The 27,839-nt window shown below is 48.8% G+C and overlaps 2 protein-coding genes across 2 annotated transcripts; one reads left to right on the top strand and one right to left on the bottom strand.

Moving 5' to 3' along the window:
- Positions 1 to 780: 780 nt before the first annotated feature.
- On the top strand, positions 781 to 4,636 carry traf3ip2l (TRAF3 interacting protein 2-like). Its single transcript, XM_003973903.3, has 10 exons — positions 781 to 929; positions 1,562 to 1,654; positions 2,112 to 2,755; positions 2,850 to 2,892; positions 2,974 to 3,038; positions 3,116 to 3,213; positions 3,294 to 3,362; positions 3,441 to 3,554; positions 3,632 to 3,706; positions 3,819 to 4,636. The coding sequence occupies exons 2-10, from the start codon at positions 1,611 to 1,613 to the stop codon at positions 3,963 to 3,965; spliced, it is 1,299 nt and encodes a 432-aa protein (XP_003973952.2). The 5' UTR covers positions 781 to 929; positions 1,562 to 1,610; the 3' UTR covers positions 3,966 to 4,636.
- Positions 4,637 to 5,732: 1,096 nt separating this feature from the next.
- wwc3 (WWC family member 3) lies at positions 5,733 to 27,708 on the bottom strand. The gene is made up of 23 exons (XM_011614509.2): positions 27,201 to 27,708; positions 19,220 to 19,329; positions 18,880 to 19,080; positions 18,424 to 18,500; positions 17,048 to 17,127; positions 14,709 to 14,838; positions 14,337 to 14,486; positions 14,131 to 14,204; positions 11,739 to 11,987; positions 11,578 to 11,667; positions 10,927 to 11,486; positions 10,721 to 10,841; positions 10,546 to 10,626; positions 10,140 to 10,226; positions 9,740 to 9,935; positions 9,446 to 9,616; positions 8,684 to 8,802; positions 8,467 to 8,614; positions 8,228 to 8,392; positions 7,811 to 7,903; positions 7,501 to 7,731; positions 7,298 to 7,425; positions 5,733 to 6,484 (listed from the first exon to the last, which is right to left on the bottom strand). Exons 1-23 carry the CDS (start codon positions 27,344 to 27,346, stop codon positions 6,418 to 6,420), a joined length of 3,474 nt encoding a protein of 1,157 aa, XP_011612811.2. The 5' UTR covers positions 27,347 to 27,708; the 3' UTR covers positions 5,733 to 6,417.
- Between the last annotated feature and the right edge of the window lie 131 nt (positions 27,709 to 27,839).

Raw genomic sequence — 27,839 nt, forward strand, 5'->3', positions numbered from 1 at the left:
GTTTGACGCCTAAGCTGCAGCACTTCTGATGGAGACGTGGAGGAGCTCCTGAGGTCACGCACACAGTCGCAGAAGTGGACAACAGTGTCCACACGCAGGTAAGCTTTGACGTTTCCTGTGGGTCTTTCTGTTTTCGTATGAATGAAGAGCCCGGGAGCAGCTTTTATTTTTTTCAATCTGTTTTGATTTGCATTAACAGGAACTAAAGGATTTGGTGCGGCGTTACCCACACGCTGGCGCCATGACGACGGCCTGGTTGGAAGTCTGCTTCTGGACAATTCCTAGTCTGCTTCTGGACAATTCCTACTTGTTCTTTTGTAAACACTGTCTTCTGTGATCCTATTGTGTGACATTTTAAAGAACCTGACAAGCATTTTAACCACTTATTTTCTAAATTTTAATAAGACTCCATTGAAATCAGTGCCTGGTTAACTTTTATGTTAGAATATGTGATTGTGCAATATGTGGGCTGCTTCAAAACCAAATTTGGACAAAGCGGGTAAGCTCCAGCTGCAGGCGAGGGGCAACTGGTCAACTTCATTCCGCTAGCCTGAAATGGCGATTCAGGGCAAAGTGTCACCTGTGATGGGTGGATCAGGAAGAACCAGGAAAAGTCCCTCAGCCTCATTGATTTTGACGCAGAACATTGTTGTGAGGGGACTTTCAACAACTTCAGAGGGAGGAAGGTTGAAAATTGAAACGTGACTTTGATCTGTATCAAAAATAAACCAGCTTGAATTCCCTTCGAAATTCACTGCGTGTGAGTGACGTGATGTGTAAAGTAAAACGTAAAGGTGGAGTTTGAACAGAGGAGGCGCTTAGGTCGCCATTAAAAAGATCGACAGCTGAGTTGCAACATTTCTCTGCCGTGTTTAGGACGAGTGACAGTAAACTTGACGACGCGGAAGAAGCTGCGTCACCTGTTGGAGGTTTGTGTTTGTTTTAAACCTTTTTAAATTGACATGTTTACAGACGGACTAGCGACAATAATCAGCACGTAATCTGTTCACAGACGGACTAGCGACAATAATCAACATGTAATCTCATTTTTAAACACGAAATGACGCGTATAGTTGAATTCAGTGGCGTGGATCCCTGTATCGTGGTTGTGTACGTCATAAATGCTGTGTGTAGAGGTTATACAAGGAAAGCTACGTTTCTTTACAGGGCTTTACAAAAAACTTTACAGGGCTTTTATGGAAGGCAAACTAATCTTTTACAGCCCTCACTTCATATTACATTTGAATATGACGCGTCCCATTTTGTGTCAAACTACGAGATGGTGACTGTTTGTGTCTAATGCGTAAAACGCAACTTTTTCCCCACTGATGGCGTTAAAAAGTGTAGTTTTAAATCTCTCTCTCTCACACTATATATATAAATATATACTTCGTTCAGGAGGGTGAGAATGTCAACTGCTGAAGGAAAGTCCCCTGTGTGGGAGACACTTTATCGTGTTTTTAAATGGCTTCCTGTGTGAATCAAAAAGCACAGCGACAGCAACGTGGGCAGGCGTAAATTCTGGGATGATATTGTTGAGACTTTGATGTGTCCACCGCAGATATTTGGTGCCACTTATAGCGGACACACATGGATGTCGGAGGGGCCCCATGATGATGACGACGTCGGTCTCCGCTCCTTCAGCGCCAGAGAGGTGAGAAAACGGCCCTTTGTCTTCCGGACCCTGCTTTCCGGTGGAAGACAGCAGTAAAACAAGCGTTTAATATTAGTTTTAATTCTAAATTGATGGGTGTTGAGAGCTGAGATCTGCTCGTGTTTGGGCTGCTGGGGAGGAAGTCGATATGGTCACGCCGCACAAATCGGCTTTTCTAGATGTCCCTAAGTTAGAGGACATGTGTCCCGGGATTCAGAGGAGGAATAATGCTACATTTATATCACCCAGGATGGGAAAACTGCTGTTTTTTAAACAAACACTAGTGCATGAACTTGCGAAGAACAAATGCACACGCAGTCTTTGAGGTGTCAGAGTGAGCCCCAGACAGGGGCCTTGCTCAAGGGCACTCTCGCAGTGCGCTGGAGTTGTTCTGGCAGCTCTTCTGCTAACCAGCCTACTTGGACTCGTGTGTTTGACTGAGCTTTTCTTGGAGCAGGTACCTGGAAAGTCACTACAACCTGCCCGAAGAGCATGACGAGACCATGAGCACTCTGGGGCAAGAAGCCAGCAATGTCTGCAGGCCAGCCCCCACCTTTATTCCGACAGACCACAGCATCCATCCAGAACATCCCACCCTGGCAGATGACTCGTCCTTCGGGATGGTCCAGGATCCGGAACGCGGTCACTACCTCAATCTCCAGCCGCCTGGCCCGAGCTACTTCTCGTACCCCTCCTCCCACAGCTTTGCTGTTGCTTACGGCCAACCCACTCCGTTTCCCAGCCAGGCCAACGGCTCCCGGCTCCACCCGAGCTTTGCCAGCAGCTGGTCGGGGTACCCCAAAAGCTTGCCTTCCTATTTGAGCCAGATGGATTTTCCCAGCTCTGCTGGAAGCGACTGCCTGTCGGGGTGCAGGTCTCTGTCCCTGCCTGGCAGCACGAACACGAGCAGCCTAGAACAGCCTCTGTCCCTGTGCTCCAACCCACCTTCAGCTAACCTGCGCCATCACAACTTGCCTCCATATTCGTGCCCGCCTCAAGGTGCTGGCTGCTGTGCACAGTGCCCTGCAGAGGCCTTCTCCAGGAGAGCGGCGCCCAACAAACCCCCGTGGCCGCAGCACCACCCAGCGAACGATACGTGCTGTAAGTCTGCTGCGATTTAGCCAACAGGACGCCCACCTTTACAGCTAACTGGAATTAGGACACATAAGATATTAGTTTCTTTTTTCTCTTTTAGATCCAGGTAACTTCCTACTTCCTGGACTGGGATGCACCCAAATGTGAGTATCTTGATCATACTTGAGCCTCTCGGATGACATCACAGGCCCCTCGGACTAAATGTGAACTTTAACCTCATGCAGGGGTCACAAATCTCCGTCCCAGCAGAACAACCACGCGTACAGCACGCCGCTGTCACTGGAGCAGAGTAAGAGTTAATCGTTGGATCATTTATTGAACCGCTGAATACCATCAACATCATTCATTGACTTTGTTGGAATCCAGGGCGGGTTTTCATCACCTACGAGGCGGACAACGACAAACATGTGAATGATGTCATCAACTTCGCCGCTCTGCTCCGACACAACGGCTTTGACACGCATGTATGGATATGTTTGGTTGTTTGTTTGTTTTAATGATGTAGGTCTCCAGTTTTCTGACCGGAACCTTCATTTGTCTCCAGATTGATGTTTTTGAGCAGCAGCTGAGGAGCATCAGCAAGATCGACTTCATGGAGCGCTTCCTCAGCGAGGTGAAAACATCAAACGCTGGTAAACGGCAGCAAACGAGGGCCGTCGGTAGTAACAAGGGTGTTGTGTACTTCACACAGAAGGGGTATCTGATCATCATCATCATCAGCCCCAAGTACTATGAAACGGTGACCGCCTCGCCTCTTCTGGCCAACGACGAGAGGACTTTTAACACTGTCTATATACATAAACAGGTTTGTAGCCATGGAGGCTGAATTGTGCACCTTTCCGTCTGCCCTCTGTTTATTTTTTGCACGTCTGTGTGATGCAGCTCCAGAATGAGTTCATCCAGAATGGGAGCAAGAATTTCAGGTTCATTCCCATCCTGTTCCCCGGGGCTACGAAGGTAAGCTTTGAGCTCCACCGCAGGAGAGGGGGGGACATGCAGAGGTGGCGGTCCTCCCTTCGCTGCTAGCTGTTTCACAACGATGCCCTCACACTCGTCCTGTGCTCCTCAGTGCCACGTCCCCAGCTGGCTTCAGAACACGCACATCTACAGGTGGCCCCGAGACCGGGAGGATATTCTGCGGCGGCTGATGAGGGTTGAGAAGTACAACCCGCCCCCTATCGGTCCGCTCCCAACCATCGTCTCCATTCCCATCTAAAGATATCTGACCTGAACCAAAAAGAAATCCCGCTGTCCACGCGATAAAGTGACGCGAGGAATCTGATTTATGACATGAATATAAAATACTGTGACCGGCATCGCTCATCCACTGATGCTTTAGGGTGTAAAACAAGTAAAACTGTCCCCTTTTTTTGCCGCACTGTAAACATTTATCTCAGAAAACCAGTGTCTGCAGACTGTCTGTCATTTTTTTTTTTTTAATGAAAGGTTGGACACATCAGCGTTTTCACTCATGCACACGTGTTTTATAGCGGCTGTACGCTGGTCTGTAATTGGCTGGAGTGCAATCTCCGCTGGTGGCTTTGGCAAACACTGGCACGGACTCATTCATCTTTGTCAATAAGGAGATCAGCTTATGTACACAGGTGCACAGCTGCTTTGAGATGCTGTGTCATCAACGTTAGACTAGCCCAACGCAGCTGTCCATGTTGTACGTTTCTGCTATAGAGAGAATTATATTTGATGTTCGGCTTCTCTGGTGAACAAAGCTTGTGTCTGAATGCAAATCCAGCTTTTACTGATTATCTTATTTAAGCTGTCTGCGCGGGTTTTCATGACGCCTAATAAAACATGTAATTACGGGAACTGTTTAAAATGACTAAGGGGTGGTTACTTTAGCCCGATTACATCAGGCTCAAAGTCCAGTAACTAGTTTGTAATTCTGATTTTACATGGATCATTAATTTGTGTGACCCAGGAAAATGTGCTGCAGCGTTTGGCGTCACACCCCCTCGCACTGGTTTCCTGTGAGGCCTGTTGGCCTCAGAGCAAAATTATGATAGTTACAGTATGACACATGAACCATTACTCATTGTAGCTGAGCTCTGCCCAGATGCAGCTCGTCACCTGTTGCTATTGTGTCGGTGTGTTCCGTGGGTATGACTGAGGTGTGTTTGAGCGCGCTTTCTGAGAAGTGAAATATGACAGTTAAACTGAGGCAAGCAGAGACCTGGGACCGGTTCACCTGGAGACCTTCAGGCAATGGCTTTCACGCAACATTTTTATGAGGGAGAATGGACAGGTTTAGACATTACAGTAATTTATGTAAAAAAAACAAACATGATTTATTCACATTTGTGTATTTGCCCTCAGTGGGGTATTTTCTTATTTCTTAGCCTGTTTATCTGTAGTCTTGTTACTTTGTTAAAAATTTCCTGCCACCTAAATTGACTTAATATCAAATTGAGAAATAAACATCCAAATATAATAGAACAGGCTGGCACCAGTTAATGAAGAAAAACAAAACACAATGCAATTAAAGTACATGTTTTTCACTGAATCATTAATGTCATATGGGGTCATATGACCAGAATGCACATTGTGGGGGATTCAGAATGCTACAGATACACAATCAGTTGATCTGGTCGTCACAATAACAGGTTGTAATAACAGTTTAGCTTAAATCCACGCGATGACTCCGTGTATTGAAAGTTGCTTCTCGAGGTTGATTAACGAGCATTCTGAGAAGGAGCGAGTCTCCAGATACTGGCGGCTTGTGTGCAAGGGAAAACCTCAAACAGGATGTCGTATTAGCTGACGTGCGTCTGCCGAGCACGGCAACTTCTCAAGAATTGACTGAAATGGGTCATCACGTTTCTGGCTGGTGGAAACATCACATCTGAGGCTGCAACCGGCAGAAAAGGTCTGCACGTGCAGGAAGTGGTCATTCGCGTGAAGAGCGAAATAAATCCTGAGTGAACGGCTGCTGATGCCCGAGGCAATTAAAACAAGCACCATCACGGCGTGGTTTAATGATCTTTATCTTCACGAGAGGTAACACTGCAGATGTTCATACAGACATCATTAAAAAAAAAAAATCTGAATACAGTGTTTCATATATTCATCCACATATTGAAAAGTACATGAAATAATATTAATTTTAATAACATAACAAAAGACATCTGTAATAAAAGTGGATTACAAAGTGACCTTTTATGTAAATAACTCTTAAGAATTAGGTAAAGGGGGGGAAAAAGGACAATAATTCCATTTAACTGTATGTAAAAACATTGCAAGTGCTATTTGTTCAAAGCTACAAAATACACGAAAAGCAGAAAGCGTTATCGTTTTATTTCCTTCAAGGAAAGGTACTATAAAATAAGTTACAGTACGGTGAATTTATCCAAACTCTTGTTCCCGTCCTCCAGCGCGTGGTTTTTCTTTAAGCACAAACAACAGGAGCGACTCAGAGGAGTAAAGAGAAGCGCTTCCTGGCAAGAGCGTCTTCCTCACAAAGGAAACCAACAGCCGATATCTGCGCGTTCATCTCCGGAAGGTCCGCGCTCAAACCTCTGAACGCGTGGAAACCTTGTTAATCATCGCCAACATCTGGGTCGCCCTGCTTGTGTCCTCGGTGGAAACAACTTTGTACTTCATCAGCTCCAACACTTTGACGTTTACTTCATGTGTGATCATACAGAGACGAGCTCTCAAACATCATCGGCGGGGAGAGGAGGTATGTTGAACCTTGGTCTGGTGAAAAACGCCATCTTCTCTCTGCAGACCAGGAAAAGAACAACATTCTCTGAAGCCTCAAACACTGAAAGGCTTTCAAATGCAAGTTTTTAGACGTTATTCTTACTTCCTTCCGTCTTACATTGATCTTCAACAACCTCTCAACCCTCATATGTGACTTCAAGGTCATTCGAAGCAGCAGTGAAATAGCTCAAACTACATCTGATAAAAAATACTCATCCTTCTAGCAAAAGTCAGGACATTTTGATTGGTCCTCACAACTTCAAAGCACCGACTGATGGTTAGGAGTTGGTTTAAAGGTTCGAATTGGGTTTGAGTTTAGGTTTAGGTCAGGGTTGGGGGGTTAGTTGGGAGGGTTAGAGTAAGGGTAGGGAGCTGGGGAACGCATTGTGTCTATGAAAGTCCTCAGAAAGATATAAGGACAAGTGTGAGCTTTGTGAGGGCTATAAATAAGCTATTCACTGTTTTCTTTCAGAATTTGACCTTTAAGTCAAACATTTGTATCTGATTATATTTTTATGACCCCGATTAGGAGATATGAACACTGCAGATTGGCTGGGATGATGCACTACATGTCTGCAGGTCTAAACAGAACAATTACTTTGATTCACAAGGCTAACTCATTTTCAACGCGGTACCTTTAGCTGAACTTTGTATTTGGTGTAATTTAACCTATAACTACAACACCATCGTATTATAACCATAGGATTTGCGAGTGGGTGCTAATTTTGTGGTCATCTCCTGAACCCACGCAGCTCTGGGCCACGTCACGGCTCCCCGCTGTGATAACAGAAGTTATTCCCTCACACTGATCAAAAACATCGAAAGCCCCACCTGAACGTTTGCACCGGCAGAGGCTCTTTCTGGCTCTGCCCCCTCATCTGCAGAACCTCCTTGGAGGCCTTCCTCAGCCTCCTCTCTGCCGCCTCCTCCTGCCGTTGCTCCTGCTTGCTTTGGCTGGCCTGTCAGCCGGGGGGGACCAGAGCGTTAGTGCTGCAGGCTGAGGCGGACATCTTGTAAAATACCTGCTAACTCACCTGTCTCTGGGCCTCTCTGAGGAGGCAGCGAAATCGCTCGTCCCTCAGGGCCCAGTGGGGGAGCTCGGGCCCCTCCCTGGCTTGTGGTTCCTCCAGTCGCAGCTTGAGCTCCCTCAGAGTGTTCAGCTCCTCCATCAGTTGCCTCTGACGTGTCCTGCAGGCCTGGAGATCCAGCTCCAGGTCCAGGGAGGTACGGGTCGGCTGCTCAGCCAGGGAGGAGCGGTAGGACTGCTGCTCGCACACAAATACATCAGAAACTGGATTTTTACCACTTCCCGAAACAAATGTGAGACTAAATAAAAGACTGAACCTGTTTATATCTCAACGTTCTTCTTTCCAAAGTGTTCCTGACAAAAGGCGATTTCTTGGGGAGAGTCGAGCTGTCGCTGTCACTGCGGTACAACTGAAAGACAAAATGCACCTTAATCCTGGACAGAAACGCTGAACTGTAATAAGGCAGATTCATTTTAAGCCTCACACTGTTAAATAATGTTCAGCCTATTGAGACAGTCTTTGAGCTGAATCACTAAATTCAGAATCTGCTGTTCACTGATGGATTTGCGCCCTTTTTGCTTTCTGCTTTAGCTTAGGTGCACTTCCACATGACTACTATCTGCCGCAAAATGATCAGAGTTCATTTTCAATACAAGACCTCATCCAGACCATAAAAGAAGATAGGACGCAGGAAAATGCATGAAAAGCCTGCAAAGCTACACTAATAACTCACCCTGCAGACATACTGACTGCGCGCACCGGGAGAAAAGGTCTGAGAGCGGACGATGGTGCTGCCACGCATGAAGGGCGAGGCATGACCCCAGCGCCCGCCCCTCTCTTTGTGCCGGACTCGGACCGGCTCTGGGAACAAACCCTCCGTCATGGTGGCCTTCTCCACCTGCAATCCAAAGATGGACGCCCTCACGCGTGTGGCCGCTGGCGTGTTTTCAGATGTGCGCTGCCGACTGTTACCTTCATCGCGGACAGTTTGCCGACGCTCCGGTCACAGCGCCCCCCAGTGGCGATGCAGAGGCCCTCTCCGCACAGACCTTCGGAGCACGCACCTGCGAACGCCGTGCTGTTGCTGCAGCCGCTGTCCACCGACTCTGCCTGCCAGCTCCTGGAAAACACCCTGTTATCAACTGTGTGCACGAGACGCCAGGACCTGCGCTCAGGTGGGTGTTGGCACCTCTCCGATGACCTCTCCCCTGGCTCGTCCTTCCTGTCCAGCCTCTGCAGCTCCAGCTCCGACTCTCGCTCCTCTATGTGGGTGGCGGTGGCGCGCGACATCAGACTGCATACAGTGTCCTGTGACATCACAGAGGAAGCTTGAATTCCTCCCCTCTGATCAGTACTTTTAGTAGTTTTAATCAACATTTAACTTTAACCAAGTCTCGCCAAGTTCTACAACAACTGGTTGCGTTTCACAAAGCGTTTTTATCCACTGCGGCCCATTTCTACAGGAGGGGAGATTTTCTAATAGCAAAATATAAACGCGAGAAGAAATCTGTACCGTACTTTTACTTCCAGAAAATATTACACAAATTAAAAGCTCTTTGGGTTTAAGACCTTGAAAATAAATCCCTCTAACAGGGCGGTAGATGCTAGCAGCTTTGACTGTGAGTAAGTTCGTGTGATGCACCAGAATGTCGGGCATGAGAGAAGAACGCTGACAACGCTCGGCGTGATAAACAGCACTGTTATTTACACAACAGGACCAGTTGGGTTAGTTCAGCCTGCTGGGATCAGATCCCAGCTCTCAGGTGACTAATGCCTGTGTTGGTATTTGTACTTAACTGTGAGGGCGTTGACGCACGCAATAGAAAAACTGAATTTTTTTTTGTTACTGTAAACCTGCAACATTTTCATCACAATGATGATGATGATGCTACGCGGCCTTATTTCAACACAACCTTCCGACTATCATCATGAGTTCGGTGTATTTGTTTACCATCGTTCTGGGCCTTTGCTCATCCTCCTGGCTGTCATGGTGTCTGCGGTGGCTCAGATTCTTCTGTTCATATTTGGGAAACTCCGGCCCACTCAGCATCTGCACTCGCAGCCAGTGGTAAACCATCTCCACGCTTCCCTCACAGTCTGCCAGGCTCACCTGGGCTGTACCCTTCACAAACACAGAAAGAGTCACTATATGCAGGGAAAAACTCCATTTGGGCTGTCCAAGAACAGTCCTGTTCTGTCCAAATTGCTGCCCCAAAGGCCTGCACGGCCAGGCTGTCGGACCTACCAGTAGCTCCTCCTGAGCCTGAGGTCCCAGCGAGCAGACAGAGAGCTGCAGAGCGCACACCGCCAGGGTGTTCGCTGGGACAGGAATGCAGAAGCCCTCATTGAAACTCATCTGGTTCTGTGGCTCCAACGCTGTGCAGCAGTAAAACGCACAGGCCCTGCTGGCGTCCAGTGGAAGCAGGTGTACCTTCACGTACCTGCACAGGCAGGGAACAGTCGCGGTACCTCGTTTTACAGGCGGAGCAACAAGCAAAACAAAGCGTTGGGTTCGGAACCCCAATTCCTCAGTATGGTTAATTTATTTCTTTTGGAAATCTATGAGTTTTGTCTTTAGCTACACAGGGGAACTTGTGTGTGTCTGCAGAAACGCAGCCTTAATTCACCCTTGTGGAGAAACTCACACTTTATGGCCGTCCCTCACATTAGACCTGCTTAAACCTTTGAGCTGCAGCAGATGTAGTCGCAGAGACTGCGAGCCGGACTCCCACCTGGAAGATACACAAAGTCATCTTACTGGTTTCACCCCCCCAATATTTTAATGGAAAGAAGAAGAGCTACTCATTTGCAATCTAAAATCTGATAAGACATTCGTCTCTTATCACTAGTGAATAACTCCTCCTACACACATTCAGGAAGCAGCGTCATTCGTTAGTTCTGGTTCTTTTCCACCCTTCAGCCAATCTAATGCAAACCTAAATTGGGATGAGTTTGATAAAGCTAACTATAAGCTGTCTTTGTCATGCATGCATGGGTGTGAACATGCTGTTCAACCTGTGAGCAGTTGTACAGAGTCTGTAAGTAACTTACAGCAGCCCCAGCTGGATCTGGGTGGGCTCACTCACAGAGGTCAACTCTTTCATGTAGGACACCTCATCAGACTCTTCAGCTCTGGTGGGAAAAAGAAAACGAACAGTCGCGTTCTGGGTTCATTTGCCTTTCTTCGGTGTGTTGGGTGCAGCCATCGGAGCAGCCCTCCTCTCACCTTCTGCCCCAGGCCTCGAAGACCCCACTGTCCGTGGCCAGAGCGTCTTCAGACACGCCTGTTGAGACCCTCCTGGCTCTCCTGCCACTCCTGTTCCCACTGTTGCACCTCAGAGTGACTCCTGAGTCAAACACACAGTGCACACGCACCATTAGTCAGCAGATCCTTTCATCCATGAGCAAAAGCCTCCGCTGGACGCCACTTGCCTGCAGAGGTGAAGGTCCCGGAGGGCCCGCTGTCTCGGTGACTCTTGTTGTCTAGCTGATGCACGTTTACCGTGCCGTCGCTCAGCATGGCGCCGTGGGACAGCGTCTGCGATTGGACCCGCAGCCCCTCCAACAGGCCCCGGGCTGCCTGCTCCATGTACTCCTCTGTCATCTGTGTGAGAGGGCAGTCCGGGGGGGCAGAGTGGTAGGGCGTGTCCATGGGAGAGCTGGGGGGCGAGAGGGAGGACAGGGACGAACGGGAGGAGAGGGAGGCCAGGGACTGCGGCGTGTCGTGAGAACGCTTGGTTTTGCCGTGGTTCAGGGGCTCAGGGTTGAACACAGAGCTGTCTCTGGACATGGTTTCCAGTGGCAGAAGATAACGCAGGTGGGGGTCCAGCGGCTCCCCGGCGGGGTCGTGGCGTTCGTACTGGGGCACGCCATAAATATCACTGAAGCTGATGGAGCTGAGAGAGCCTCTGCTGGACGCCAGCGACCCCCTGCTGGAGGCCAGAGATCCACGACTGCTGCTGGAGGATACAGTCAGAGAACTGGCTGACAGACTGCAGAAACAGGAGCAAACGTGCTTCAGAGAAGATACAGGCACAGTGGAGAACAGAAATGGACATTTAGAAGCCGGAGCCAGAGCAGCACCTCCTCAGCTGGGTGTGAAGGTACGTGGTGATGCGAGTGGCCTCCTCCAGCTGCCTCAGCAACACTCTCCTCTTCTCCTGCTGCAGGATCCTGTCATGAGATGCACCGGTGCTTGGTGTGACCCTTAGAAAGCCTTAGCCAGACATTGTCGTGGTCCTCACCTCTGATTGGCCCCCTGGCTCTGGGAGCTGTGGGCCCTCTGGACCTCCTCCTCCAGCCTGGAGCGCTCCTCCTCCAGCTGCAGCAGCGTCTGCGGACAGTGCTGCTGTTTGCTGACCAGGATGATGTCCTGCAGGAGGGCCTCCTTTTCTCGCAGGAGCTGCATGAAGTCTCGATCCCGATCCGCCTCGGCCCGTCCTGACCAACTCTCGCTATCCAGCTGTGCAAGCTGATGTTGGATACTCTGCACTCTACGGGGACGGCAAAGAACGGACAATCGAGGTTCGGTAAAACGAGACTAAAAGAGGTTTTTGACCGTAGAAAATATGTCTCGGCATCCTGATGTTATGCAGGTAGACCAGGAAATGTTGTGCTTAAGCTCCCAAACACAAGACGGCATCGTTCCAGCGGTTCGTGGGTAGCAGGTGATGGCATCAGGCTGGCGGGGGGATAGGGAGAACCTAAGGATGCCGATGAGTCTGGTTCGATTTTGGTTCTGAGACGCATCACGTGCTTGTGCTTGAGTGAGCCATCTCCGCCGTTATAGAAAGGAGAGAACGCCGCCGCAGCAAAGGATGTGTTTAGATTTCGTTTTTTTGAAGTTACACAACTTCAACATTAAACACAGATGTCTGTAGCCACTCAGGCTGTCCTCTCAAGCTGTGTTCAATATCCCAAATTTGTTTTTACCCATAGTTATAAGCAACAAATTACATCCATCCATCCATCCATTCTCTACCGCTTATCCGGGGTCGGGTCGTGGGGGCAGCAGCCTAAGGAGAGAGGCCCAGACTTCCCTCTCCCCAGCTACCTCCTCCAGCTCATCCGGAGGGATCCCCAGGCGTTCCCAGGCCAGTCGAGAGACATAGTCTCTCCAACGTGTCCTGGGTCTTCCCGGGGGTCTCCTACCGGAGGGACATGCCCTAAACACCTCTCCAGGGAGGCGTCCAGGGGGCATCCTGACTAGATGCCCAAGCCACCCCATCTGGCTCCTCTCAACGCAGAGGAGCAGCGACTCTACTCCGAGCTCCTCCCGGATGGCAGAGCTTCTCACCCTATCTCTAAGGGAGAGCCCAGCCACCCTACGGAGGAAGCTCATTTCAGCCGCTTGTACCCGTGATCTTGTTCTTTCGGTCATTACCCAAAGCTCATGACCATAGGTGAGGGTAGGAACGAAGATCGACCGGTAAATCGAGAGCTTCGCCTTTCGGCTCAGCTCTCTCTTCACCACTACGGACCGGTGCAGAGAGCCGCACCGATCCGCCTGTCGATCTCCCGCTCCATTCTTCCCTCACTCGTGAACAAGACCCCGAGGTACTTAAACTCCTCCACTTGGGGCAGGATCTCCTCCTTTACCCGGAGAAGGCACTCCACCTTTTTCCGGTCGAGAACCATGGCCTCGGATTTGGAGGACGAAACAAATTACATATCAACATTATTATATAGAACCTAATAAAAAAAAAAGTTTCTTACATTTATGTGTAAATAAGACCAAAGTGATGCATCACAAAAAAATGAAATCCCAATATTCACATTTTTCTAACTTCAATTTAAACTTTTTTGGGGGCCATGATGTTATTGGAATGTTGTCTTGGCACTTCTTGGTAAAAAGAATTCTGAGGCACTAACTAATGATGTGACTGTATCAGTCTATAAACAGACCTGTTGACAACATGTTTGTGTCTTGCCGAGTCTTCGCTCGGGATCCTGTTAACCACAGCCTCGGCGTTTGCAGCAACACGGCAGAATCCGCTCGACGCAACGCCGAGCCAATCGGACGCTCGACGCAGCGGCTCTGATAGCGGCGGCTCGCTGCAGCGACCTGCGGCTGCCGAGTCAGCGTCGCAGTTGAAGCCAGGCCTCGGCTCTGATTAACTAACTCTGTTTATGTGACTCAGGGACAGAGAATGCGAGTTTCCACAGGTCTCTTCCCACCCTGATGTCATGCACTGGTGATGCAGCAGCTCGGTCCTGGATAATATCAGGGCGACTCTTCGCAGCTGGAGCGCACACTCGCCTAGAATTATTGACGAGGACTCCGGCCTCTCTTCGATTCAAGCGGCACTTTAGTGCGAGTGAGGATATATTTAACCGGGGCGTGTTTGCGTTCAACCGCCTTGGGGAGAATCGGGTCGTGCATGGAGGCGGGCGGCGGGCGGCAGGTTCTCTGGCTGCTCGCACAAAGGCAGCACAGTCAGCAGCAGCAGCATCAGTGTGGCCAGGGAAGAATGTGACCACCCAGGTCATTCCTGGCCAGACATCACTCGGCAGCCACGGCCGCCGGCGCCAATACTACACATAACGCGCCTTCCTGCCGGGGCGGGCAGGGCTCGGGAGTGGGTCACGCCTGCTGACACAGCTCTACGGCCGATGAGGATGACCAGCAGAACTTACTTTTTCTTAGCTTCTTCATATTGCCAGTTGACTTTCACTTTGTCTAACAAATGTGAGGAATCTTGGGGACCGTACTGAAAGAGACGAACCAAAAGAAGTCAGTGAGGGATGTGGCTGACAGGAGGACTAAAATCTGCAAGGATGGAGGTAATATAGCGACGTGGCTTAGCTCCTCTCCGGCGAGGGGCTGCAGCAGCGCCTCCTACCTCTCCCATGATGTCAGTCTGACACCCAGTGTCACAGTATTGCTGCAGATTGCACGAGTCCCCAGCGCTTCCAGTGCTGTTCGCCACCTCGCTGGCCGAGTCGCAGATAGACAAGCTGCTCTGGAAGTTCACCGTCAGCTTCGCAAGGCTCTGCGGGACACAGTCGCCATAAAATAAACCAACAATCCTTGAGAGCCAAAGAAGTTAGTTCAAGTGTGAAATGGCTCTAAAAGTGCAGACTGGCGTCACATCACTTGTGTCACAGTCCACAACGCAAATGTGTTTTGTTGTGACACCGCAGCATCTGCAGAGGTGAACTGGCACTAGAGGTCAGCAGAGAGTGTCTGAGGAGTCAGGTGAGGTGGCCCGTACCTGGATGAGGTCCTGCCTCTCCTTCTCGCCGGTGCTGATGGCCTTCTTGATGCTGCACAGCTCGCTGCAGATGGCCTGAGCTTCGTCCAGCTTGTAGTTCGTCTGGCTGCAGGACATCTTCCTGTCGATCCTGGAACCACAAACACACGCCTGACCAATCCCCATCAATCAAAATTAAAGGGTAATTAAAGTGAAACAGGCACAAATGCTGGTTATTATATGGGACTTGAGTCTTCCGGGGCTCTCGTGAGCGTCAATTACATAGAATTATAGTACAAATGAGTTTGTGTGGGATGTTCTCTCGTGATTCCCTTTACTTGGCTTCCCTCCTTTCTGTTTAATCAGAGTTTTAAACTAATTAAAGACATTTAAAAATCCCCCTGAGCACGTAAAGTGTTGTGCGGTAATTTAACTCCCCTCGCTTTTCTTAGGTAGGTAAAGGATATAAACCTAAACTTATATTACACCAACAATACCAACCATGACAGGACAAGCATCTGCTTGCTGCTACAATAACACATCAAAATTAGGTTGTTTTTTTTTGTGTGCCCCCCCCCCCAGACAACATTTGAGTGCTAAAATACCTCGTCTTATTCAGAAAAAGGATTTTATTTGGGTGCTGCCTAAAAATGCATTCATCCATTTATAGTTTGCGCATGACTCCGGAATCGAAAGAGGACATTTCTTGCTCACTTAACTGGTAAGAGGGTGGGGGCGTTATATTGGGACCAGGTCAGCAGGAAATAAGTCACACGGTCGAGCATCAGAGGAACGTCTGAAGTATTTGTGTGTGGGAGGTAACAATCAAGAGCTGCTCGCGTGGTATTTTCTCATCTGCAGTCAGTTATAAAATACTGCCACTGCATGTAAGAGCCCACTAAATGGAGCCGCCGGTACTTAAATGTGGAAAGACTGGGAAAAAAAGTCCCCCCCCCCCCAGATTATTTGATTGTCTCTTTAGATTAGAACAAACATCATTAACATCATTGTGGGTATTAAAGTATGAGGAGGGGATTGGGTGGGTGCGTGTGTGTGGTGGGGGGGTGGGACGGGGGGGCGCGGCATGGTGCCTCCTCCATCGCGGGGCCTGGCACGTGGCCCCCGCTCTCACCGCAGCCCACTTCCTTCACTCTCCTACAACAGCAGGTACTGTTCATCCACCCGACCCTGCCTTTTCCTCCCAAAACAAGGTCTGCTTTGTCCCGCCCCACCCATTGGCACAGCCTGGCAATTTAGATGCTTCCCAACACCCCCCCACCCCCACCCCCCCCAGCACCCAGGTCTGATGTGGCCTGTATTCTTTAAATTCCCAATTCACACAAGAAATAGATACACACAAGCAAATGTTTGGAAGTGTGTGACGGTCAGACCTGAACAGACATTTGTGGACACACAACCCCCACAAAATTCCCTCACTTGTTTTTTTTTTTAAAGTTACACGGTGACAATTTTGGCCGCTTTAACCGATCTGACCCGGTCAATCGGCTATATTGCTGAGTTTGGAAAAACAACAGCCGTTGGGTCCTTTCTGGCTTCAGATCTACAGGCCAACAGAGAAAACAATAGGACACACACACACACACACACACACACACACACACACACACACACACACACACACACACACACACACAGGGGAGGATGCGGCCATGTTTTCTGCAAGCTGTATATTCTACCGGCTATTCTGGGAATCACTAGAGTTGTATATTATCTAAGAGATAAGGGACTCTTCGGCAGGACTCAGGAAGTGCAAAGGAATTTGCTGCCAGATATCTCTGTGTTTTTGAAACTTGCTCTCAGGCCCACCCCCCACCCCCCCTCCCCTCGCCGTGGAGCAACTTCCTCTGCAGGCTGAGCTTTGGCTCCCTGCACTCCACTGGTGCATCCTCTTCCTGAGGTGGAGCCCCCCTTTTCCATACAAAAAAAACCCTCCCATTTCTTTTCTGAAACGCTTACTTTTTTCCCCTTTCCAAAAGGTGGAGCTTGTAATTCCAACATGAATTTTAGAGCCATTCTGTTACCCCCCCCCCCAGCTGTGTGCTACAATAACAACACGAGCTACGGTAAAATCAGACGTCACTTCTGCAGTACAAAACTAAAGATTAATCGGTGTTTCAAACCTCTGAAGTGAATGATTCCAGATTTAACTTTGTTTGGGACAATAAGACGCAACCAGAGAGAATTAAAGATTGAGGATGACATCAAATCCTGTGGGAAAGACAGAAGAAGAAGGGAAAAGGCTGCTGGGCGGGGAGCCGCAGAGCTGGGTGTTTTAGGAAAGAGAGGGTGCCCGTGTGAGGAAGGGTGGGCCGAGGTTATGGAAGTAGAGGAACACTCACTCTTGCAGGGTCTCCACCCCCATTTCCTTGTAATGCAGCTCCTGCTTCACCTGGGCCAGCTCCTGCTTCAGTCTGGAGAGCTGTGGACACAAGGCCGAGCAGCAGGTTACCATGGCGCACAATGGGCTTCTCTCACCACTACCTGCCAAAAGCGCTTAGTCATGACTGTGCAGGAATGCTTGGCTACGGTTACACCGGGGCACAACAAGCATCTTTATGGCGTCGCAGACGGAGCATAAAATCTGTGCAGCGGGCCAGAAACGCGCCGGCGTTTGCATTGAAACACGCGGACGCTTTAATGTCTGTGATGAGATGTTCTAATATTTCTGGAAGCCGCGAGCCACCCCGAGAGTTGAAAAGAGGCCAAACTAAAGGACGCGACTGAGTGGAATAATATCTTTGGTCATTTTCAGAGCAATAATCAAGCAGCCATTAGAAGCGCTGCTGCTGCAATTTCAAATCTCAAAGGAGCTTTTTAATAAATGATGAGAGTGAGAGGGGACAGACGGGCGCTGACGCATCCGCAAAGCTGAAGCAGGACTGTGGACGCTTCAGCTTTCCCATGTCTCCTTCTGGAGGAGCTGTTGGGAGCGAGGAAAATACGGTCTGGGAATTCTTAGCAAATACATTAATCCAAGAGGCGTGACCATCGGTGACGCCAATATCCAGAGTGGGTCTTTGAAAAACTATTTTTAATACATCTTTCAGTATGAATAGGTAGTTGGCTGGTTAAATCTGTCAGTGTAAGGTGCGTTTTATTTTGAAAATGCACCCGATTTCTGTGTCCGACTTCCTGTCTGGCTTGATTGTGAACAACGATGTTAAAAATAGAGAAGGATTGTGTTCTCAGCAGATACTTCTGAACTGTGCCGCGGCGTTCCCAGTGGAATCAAACGCATTGTTCGGCTGGAGGAAATGTTCGATTTAAAATCTCTCGCGGGGATTTTGGGGAGATTTAACTGGATCAAACAGTTTAAAATCCAAGGTCTGGGCCCTGCGAATGCCACCGAGCCGTAATTACGCCCACATTTATGGCTGTTGTGGCTCTTAGCGGTGAATTTAAATCCCAAAAATTTGAAGGACTCGTCCGAGAAGCATGGATTCATCAGATGTGCTGTAACCTCAAGGTCAGCTTCTCAGACTTCATGATGGAAACAGCCTCATTCACGCGGTCGTTGGGACGAATAACGTCCACCGTGGCCCCTGTGAGGCAGTGACCTAGCCTCTGCCTGACCCTTTGATGCTGATCTCATCCTCATCCTCTCAAAGCCCCTGAGCCAGAGCCACAGTATCCTGTAGGGGCCACACCCAAGTCCTTTTTCTATCCTAAAGGGCCCCTCTCTGCAGCCCATTGTTCTCCTCTGGTAATGACTTACCCGCTCTCGTCTACAAGCTATTTCCACTTTGATTTGGTCGGGGTCATATTTCGCGTTCGTGGATGAGCCAGAGAGTGCTGTGAAGAAACGAAAACACAGGACACGGAGGGATCAGCAGCGAGTTGGTGATTTTACAGTGAAGTCAGAGGGTGTCCGGTGTCGTGGACACCCCCTGGACACTAAGCGTAACAGCTGGCTGGAGTCAGAGGGTAAACTGGGTGGAGGTGCATGAAAGACAGGGTGGGGTGAAAACAAGGGGAATGGAGGCACCCCCCCCATAGAAATGCCCCCCCACACCAGTTCTTAAAAGCACACCAATAGTATAGTGCAGGTAATAAGTTCAGCTGAAGTCACCTTAACTGGTCCCGGGGCCTCACGGTTCAGACTGTTCTCATCCTTAAACCTTGCTGCCCATTTGAGTGTGAGACACAACTGGACAGCATCGGCGTGACCTACCGCTGCTGACGGAGCGATTGTCCTCAGAGAGCTCGTGGAAGAGCAACATTTCCTTCTGAGCCAGCTCCAAACGCTGCTGCTTCACCAGGTACATCTCCTTCTTGGCTTCAAGGGCCTCCTGGGCCACCACGAGGTACTCCTTCAGCATCCGCTCCTGCTCCTGCCGCCACTGAGTGCGCGGGTTCTCGATCTGGGTTGTCTCTGTGAAGGGGAGATCCATCCATCCATCCTCTCAATCTCATTTCAAATAAAAAAATATGTTTAAACGCAGCATAGCATCGGCTAGCTAAGGTCTGGATGGACGATCAAGCGGTCTCTTGACTGGTGGAGCTGTACTCACTGTTGATGTGGTCGATGTAGTAAACTCCAACCTGCTGGTCATAAACTTCCTCCCAGCCCAGGGGGAGTTCATCGCCAACGCAGTCTGCAAAGGTCAGCGGCTTGGTGATCCTGAAACCATTTAAAGGTCATTAGCAGATCCAACACTGATCGCGGTGACGCAGCGTTAACGGAGGAGGAAGAACCCGGAACCCAACGAACATGTTTGGTCATCTGTGTGCATTTTTTACAAAGTTGCTTTCGTTCCCAAACTTTAGTTTCTCTGTGTTAATTCTGCAATTGAAAAAAATAATCCATTTTTACAAGTAATAAAAGAGGAAATCAACCAAGCACAAATACGTGGTCTGTGGTGTTCGACAGCTTTTAAAACGCACGTAAGCAGACATTAATACAACAGGATAACATCTGCTCCGCGTGTGTCATATAGGCGACACCATAAAGTCACTGGTTCTTGGCCAGTGAAGGAATATGTGACCGAGTCCGCCTTCGAAAAGATTCATTTACTCAAAAAGCAGATAATGCCAGATTATTCTATACATACGCTACGTGGGAACTGTGAAACTGGCTCTGATGACAGCCGGGTACACCTCCCTGATTACCATCAATCGGCAGAGACTAAACTGGGCCCCGTGGCAGTGACCTTTGCCCCTCAGTATGCCCACAATGCAGACAGGAGGCCCGCGTCCACAGACGCACGCATGCAGGCGGCTTAAAGACGACCTACAGAGTTGTTGTTGCATTCTGCACCACATTCCTCAGGCGACGGAGGCACCGAGACACATTCTGACCCAATTTAGTCAGGGAAATTCTCATAGGTTGTACAAGGACTCTGAGCCTTCCGACCACAGCTAAGAGGGACATCAACAGTCTATTGTCATATGAAATTAAATGGGATCTTTCTGAAAGGAACGCTGCCATAGACTGACTGACTGAATGATGATGAAAGAAGAGAAAAAAATAATTAAAAAAAGAAATCTATGAACTCCTTCTGTATTTTACACATTTTTAGTAGATTGCCCCACTAACACGCTGCTTTGTGTTACAGAATTATGGGTCATGTACTTAAGATTCATTAATGAATCATAGATTTAGCCACAAATTTGCTGCGTTCATTTTGATTTCAAGTGTAATAAAACTTACGGTATATTAAATATTAAGCACAAAACACATCCCTTCATTTAGACTTTTCCCAATTCAGCTCATCTTTAGTTAATGTTATAACGTCTGTTGGTATCAGAATTGTCTCGAGGTGCTTTACCGAAACCCAGATCCTGCCCCCCCCCAAGCAACAGTGGCCAGGAAAAACTCCCTTTTAACAGGAAGAAACCTTGAGCAGGACCAGGCTCATATGATGAACCCAAAACTTCATCAGAGGTGTGTCATATTTAGAAATAGCAGATGGAGAATCACAGAGAGCAAATCAGCTTAACACAACTCTGTGCTTCAGTCTGTAGGGGGCTGGGATGAGACGCTATATAGCCACGATAAAATCCACTTTGCGAGAGTGCAATTACATTAAAAATGATAGTTAAAAATAAACTGCCATTTAACAAAAACAGCCAGTTCTTCCACCACAAGAACTTCTTGGATTTTACAGGCATGAAGGTATTTGAAAGAACAAACCGTCCGAAACAGCAGACAGAATTTACGAGCTGACTGCTTCCATTCTTTCCCTTTAAAAAACGTTGATCATCTCCTGACCTCAGACTCATCTTGTGACCCTGCTAGAGAGCTCCGCTTGAAAGCCACTGGATGAATCAATCATTGTATCGTTCCAGCTCTGCAATAAAGTCACACATAATCCAGAAAAAGGGGCCGTCTAGACGGCTTAACTGCACCAAGAGTGGCGTGGTGACAGCGTGGAAAAGAGATTCTCACACCAGCCTTGTTCATGCAGCCAAACACAAGGACAAAGCAAACAGAGGCATAGTCCCGACTGCTTTAAGTGTTTGTTGAAGATATGCGAACGTAAAGACACTGAGAGCACAGATTAGCTCTGAGACAACAGAGTTAACCCGTTTAACACCGCAGACCTTTTGATGTACGATAAGAAGGAAACTGGGTGATGACGAGGAGTGAAGCCTGGCGTCGGCGCCGTCAGCAACTGCCCTCCCGTTGCCCCTGTGAGAGGAGAAGCCTGTCTGGACAATCTGAATTTGAAGACCTGACTGTTTGGTTTGTTACGCTGTCTTGTGACAACGGCCGCTGCTTTTTTGGAGTCGTGTCTCAGCTCTGGAGGCTCAGAATACAATCGGCGTGCTGAGCCAGAGCAGCACACATCAGCAGTCTGGTGACCCAGAACCGCCCGGTACCAAAGATAAAACATGAGGTAATAGCACTGATGGACACGGTGGGTTCTTTGAAACAACATGGCTTTTTGATAAACGTCTCATCAATCTGGGCTTTCTCCACAGTCAGGTGACTGGCTGATTCCCACGAGGCTGACGTGGTGATCCTGAGTGAACAGGAGCATCTTCACCTGAAAGGCTTAGTCCAGTCCAGTCGGGGGTGTGTGTGTGTGTGTGGATGGGGGTTGCTTGTGAACTCTTGGGTTTTCCAGGACTTTACCCTTTAAAATAGCTAAAACTATTGATTTGACTCTTAAATGTGATTTAGCCTGTTGAGGTTTAATGACCTGAATTTGTTTGTTTGTTTAAAGTCAATAAAACGCTCCAGCGAAAGAGTCTGAACTTGTTTCGTCATGTCGCCGAGCGTCGGTGTGACTGCTGCGCCCGGTTATCGCGCCAGATTTCATACTTCATACTTTGCTATTTTACATTTTCTGCTCTCGAGGTTGGCATTTGGGGCCCATTTTCTCCAAATCTCCTACTGATGTTAGCATTGGTCACCATGACAACTTCGCATCCTGTTCTTATTGTCGTTATTCAACCCTGAACTTTAAAGAATTAAGATTAACATTATTAAATCACATTCATTTTGACCAAGAGTTCATTATTTTGAGACACTGTTTTAAAAGGAGTAAAAAGCACAATAAATGCCTTTAATATGGTTGAGTTTGATAAGACAGAACTCAGCTATAAATGGACTTTCTCAAGTGTCTTAATGGTGAAGCTCCGTCTGTGCCTTTCGTTCCAGCAGCTGCCCGAATATTCAGATTTAAATATATCTTCGGTAAAAGGGGCTATTTTAATTTTGGTATAAATACTCACATTAAAGTTGGGGACAGGCAAAGTGAAATATTTTACACATTCGCTGAGATCCGGTTTTAGTGGCAGAGGAAGCAGAAAAAGAGGCCGACAGAATGACAAGCATGTTCAGCTGTGGGGCGCTGCAATGCTGCAGCGCCCTGTCGCGTCGCGCAGCTCCGCGGCCAAATATATTTAGTTGTCAAAGACATTTGCTAATTCTGGAATAATCTTTGACATTCTGGGCTGTCCCACAAGATATTTCTATCTGCGCCATATCCGTCCGTGCCCGCTTGACGGGCCGCTTCAGGGGAATGGCATGCGCAACTGGAGTCTGGGCCACTGGTCCCAGTCTGGTGTGGTCATCAACCAGCTCCTCAACGTCTCTGTCCGCTATGGTATGGTTCGCTAGGGTAAACAGAGCGCCTGCCACATTCCTGAATTCAGCCAAAGCTGGGGTCAAAAAGCCTCCCGAGACGACCTCAGCCTCGTCTCTTGGGCAGCAAAGCGCAGAAGGGGCAACAGCGACGCTCCGTCAAGTTAAACTAGGAGAAATCTGGACATGAGAACCTGAGCGACCCAAAAAGCGAAGGAATCGACTCCGCGTTTCAGCGGCGTCGTCACTTATGAAGCCATTCTGCACTTTCCCGTTTTAACTCTGGAAAGCGCCGCCAACGCCACCTGCTCCGACTGTTAGCTCTTCTGCAGAGGGGTGCCGGACGTCTCCAAATTCCGCTGTGTTAAAATTGAAACGTAAAAACAACTTAAGGAGGAATGTCATTCATGTCCAGCCTCTCCGACGCTCCGCAGCATCAGAGCAGCAGACAGACGGACACCAGCCCAGCGTCTCCCGATATGTGACGATTCTTATAGAAATAGGTCTCCTAAAAGTAGACAGACAGCTCTGGGTACATTTAGATGGCATCTGGACACATGGGAAGTGCTGTATTTGTGATCAGGGCGGAGCTGGGGCGCACAACTATGAGGACCATTCACACATGTGCAGCATCAGGATGCATTTTAATAGAAATGCCCAATGAGACTCCTCGTGCATCTGATCAGGTTTGGAGGACATCGTCTAAAGCTGAAGGGGCCCATTAGCAGCCTTTTCACACATGCACAGTAATCCTGAGTTCTATGTGAACAGCATTTTAAATCCTGATTCAATCACGCTGGCTCCCTCCTCCCAGCTCCTGGGAGCCCCTTCAATGCTGAGCTGATCCATCAAGGCCAAGTGGAGGGTTTTTGTGCGAGTTCTCCACTCAATCCCACCTCTCCACCAGACTCTCCCATATTTACATCCATGTTTTACATCAAGTCTCGCCCGATGCTGCCAGTGTAAACAGACAGCTTTGGAAAAACTCTCTTACAAATCCTCCCGGGTGCACGTGTGAATGGAGCTTATGTCATTCCCTCGCCATTTTTTTTAATGTTTTAATAAAACTAATCTACCTCGGTGGACACATTACCACGATGTTAAATCACCAAATGTCCCCGATGAACGCTCAAAACAACATAAGCGGGGAGGCGTCTTTTAAAAACATCGAGGCGTCGCCTTCATTTAGCCACCGACTGGGGCCGAACGGCTTCGTAGCGACGGAAATATGGTTGAAAAAATACTCATGTGAGAAGCGGTTGAAGTCCAGATGTGACCGCGATAGTTTCTACTGCAAAGATTTTCACAGATCACAAATGAAGATCCAGCGTCAGCGTTTGCAGCAACACTAAGAATCCCATAATAATTTGAATTTTAAAGGCGCTGACAGTTGTTCCTGCAGCTCCGACCACTCGGGTCATATCACTGCTCCTCGTTCCCAACACTGATTAGTGAAATTCCTTTTTTCTTCCGTCTTTTCCCAGCTAAGAATGTTGGAGGGAACTGAACAAATGACCAAAATTCATAATTAATTTGTTTACATATCAGATTAAATCCTCCACAGCAGCACCAAGTCTTTTTAAGTTAATATCCATGAGAATGTCCCGTTGAAACCACGTCATAAAATATCTTTTTTCCTCCAAACAGACGCTGCAGACTGGTTTGACTGGTAACTCGTGACAATTCTGGGCTGTTTTTGGATGGCTCACGTAAAAAAAAAAAAAAAAAAACCATACAAATGTGTAGAGTTAGTGACGTATTTTTCTTTCTTTTCAAATAAGAATTGGCCGATGTTTAGAAGGGAAAAAAACACAATGGTGGTCCAGGGCTGGAGGTGGTTCCACTGAGTTTGGCATGTCCTGTTTAGGCAGCATTCTTCACAATATATATACAAAAACACACGCAAGCCAACCTACATTCTGTCAGCTGGACGGAGCTGCGTGAGAGCCGACCCGCGGCCCCAACTGCCAATCAGGTAATTAGTTAATGCTGCAGAGCGTCGTGGTAAAGGTGTTTACAGGGGGGCAAAGGCATACTGGGAATGGAAGAATAAGGACACAGAAACGACATCAGGGCAAAATGACACTGGACGGAGCGATAGCGTGCCGGTGACCTTCCCCCCCATCATCACCCAAAAGACAAAAAAGAGCCGTCATAATGAAAACACTGGGGGAAGCAAAATAACAGCGGGGTTCAGCGCATGTGAATAACCTTTCGGTGCTGGAAACACAGCTCACCCTTTCCAGAATAATTGAATTTGGTGTGCTTTGTGACCAAATATAAAGGCCTCCCTTTGCTGAGCGGCAGGCCGGCCGTGGCTGTTGCATAACAGAGCTAATAAAGGAGGCCTACAGGGCCCGTGATGGAGAGGAGGAGGCAGACACGTGGGAACTGCCTCTGTTCTGCTGCTCCGTCTGGGGCCGCCAGCGAGTTAGGGCCCCCGGGCATTAGCGTGGCCATGCCTAACATAACGCTCATACCGCTGTAACAAAACAGCCCCGCTGAACACTTCAGCTCTCCCAGGAGGCGGCAGGGACGCCCCCGGGGCCGGGACACGTCGGCGGTCCTCGCCGTCAAAAGGCTTGAAGCTGAGGGGCATAACTATGCTGCTGCGCAGCTCCATGGCAGAGCGGCACTGACAATCACCTTTGTGCTCAGCAAGTTCACGTCTCAGAGATCTGGCGATCAATTAGACACCGTCCTCCGTCTCTGTGAATCACAACAGCGAAGGTCAAGAATTTGAATCACTTAGGGGGATGTCAAACGTTAACATCAGTGGATTTCATCAGCGGCGTCCCATCAGGAAATCGAGCAAATTCAGGCGTAAAGAAAGTTTGAAAAGAGCTCTTCAATACAGGATGTCCTCGTTTTTTTTGGGTCATTCCTGAATGCTACGTGTGTTCCCAGAATTTCTGTCAGCCAACGACCCAAATTAATAACTGGATCCGTTTAACCGGTTATCTCTCTCTAGCGGAGGCTCCTTTCGCCGATTCCGCACAAAAGCGTCTCAAGAATCCGATGACAATCACCGTATCTCTTAAATCTCGTGCAGCTCGTGGTTGAAGTATGCCTACACGCATGTCAGCCACCACAATGAAGGCCTGCAACAACATGCGCTGGAGACCCAGCAACAATCCCGAAATTACCCCTCTTTGACTCAAGCGTAGGACATCTGTCAAACAGTGGGACATGGAAGACCTGTCATCACTGCTCCCGCCATCTACGTCGGGCCAGAGCTGCACCAAACAGTCCGTTTATCTGAAGGCGGGGAGAAATCGCTTGTTTAAGGACGCACCAGCTGACCATTTTCACGTCCTCGTTGTAGGACAGGACAAGCTCAACTTTGGGATGCGATTTATTGGGACGGTTTGTATCAGGTGGTGACAGGACACATTCCTCTGACTGAGATATCTAATAAATCACCCAGCTGTGTTTTCAGAAGGGTATTCTTATGAGTTTTGTATCAGCTCACACAACAATGGTTAATCAAGTCCCCCGGAGGGGGCGGGGGTGTAATGTCTTATCTAGATTACTCTCGGCTACTGTCGCAATCTGCTCAAGACGAGTGCGCTTCGCACAGCGCCACAAACACGCCGAGCTGTTTTTCCATCAAGCAGCCCAGTTTAAATACTTACCATAATTCCCAGTAATCTCACAAAGTCTGCCGTGAATGCCTGGTTGAGCCTGCTCCTGGGCTGGTGAAATCCCAGTCCCCACAAAAAGCACATCCTTGCAGCTTTCCCAGTGGCCCAACTAGCATTCCTGACATAGTTTCACAAAGATTTCTGGGAGTTGGAGTTTTCAACTGCATTATCAAGTGCAGTAAAAAGAAAAACCCCACACACACACACACGCTTAAAAAGGTCACCATGGAATGAACTGCAACATTAAATGACACAGACACACACACTACAGGACTGGACGTGTCTTAGTATGAAAAAGAAAAGCGCTGGATAACAATAGCTCGCTGTGTTATGTGCACGAACCAGGAATGTTTCAGGTCACTGGAAGTCATAAATCTGCGGAGCCACACTGAGAGGCTGGAGACAGACATCAGGTTGACTTTTTAAAGGCAAGCTGAAACGATAATGACCCGCACCAGAACGCCGGCCCCGCCGCCACGACAATATCAGACGGTTAAGGAAAGATGTTAGTGGAAAACGTGATGCAGCGGCTGCACCCTAGGTGACCATGGCCGAATCCATCCCCTGCACTCATGGGAACAGCCTGGGGAGGCGGGGAGCCCCCCCACTGCTGCCAGGTCCCATCTGATCCATCCTGACACCCAGAATCCTCGCAGTGTCATGGTGCAGGGGGTGGGGAGTCCCCCCGGCCCCCAGAACACAAACACAACTGGCTTCATTTGACATCTGCCAGCAAAAACAAGTTTAGCTTGAATTAAACCAGTTTGTGTGAGTGCGATCCCAGTGTTCCCAGCGTCCCCCAGGCCTCGAGCATACCTATCTCTGGGGTCAATCCACGAAGTTTGCCGGGTGTTGTGGTCGATATAAAAGACTCTGCCATCGTAATCCCGAGCTTCCTCCCAGCCCGCGGGCAGCGGCAGCTCCGAGCTCTCCCTCCGCTTACTGCCGCTGACCCACGGCATCGTGTCGGGATGTTGAGAGGGCTGGAGCCCTCTGCCCTGCTTTTTATCCCCCCCCCCCGGAAAAAAAATACAGTCGCTCCTCACAGCATTACAACTAACTCGACTTCGGCGCGCTGGAGAACCGAATCCAAAACTTTCCACCGGCGCTGTCGGCTGAAAACGTCCCGCTGGAGGTACATCCACGTTCGATCTCGCTGTCCCCCCCCTTAAAAAAAAAAAAAAAAAAAAAACACAACACACGCACACACGGCCGCGACGCACTCACGGTGCTCGGTCCTCCATGTTCGCCTCCTCCACCATATTTCATTCCTCCGTGTCCATATTCGGCTACGGCGCATTTGCATAAACGGTCGGACGCACGACTGAGCGAGCTGCTGCCCAATAGGAAGAGTTCGGAGCCCGACTCTGTCATTAAAGTTCGCCGTCCTGCTTGAAACAAACGCTATAAAACAGTCTGCAACAATTCAGTCGGCAATAATGGTGGACAAGCGGG

Source organism: Takifugu rubripes, chromosome 20, assembly GCF_901000725.2.
Source record: "Takifugu rubripes chromosome 20, fTakRub1.2, whole genome shotgun sequence".
Classification (NCBI taxonomy): Eukaryota; Metazoa; Chordata; class Actinopteri; order Tetraodontiformes; family Tetraodontidae; genus Takifugu; species Takifugu rubripes.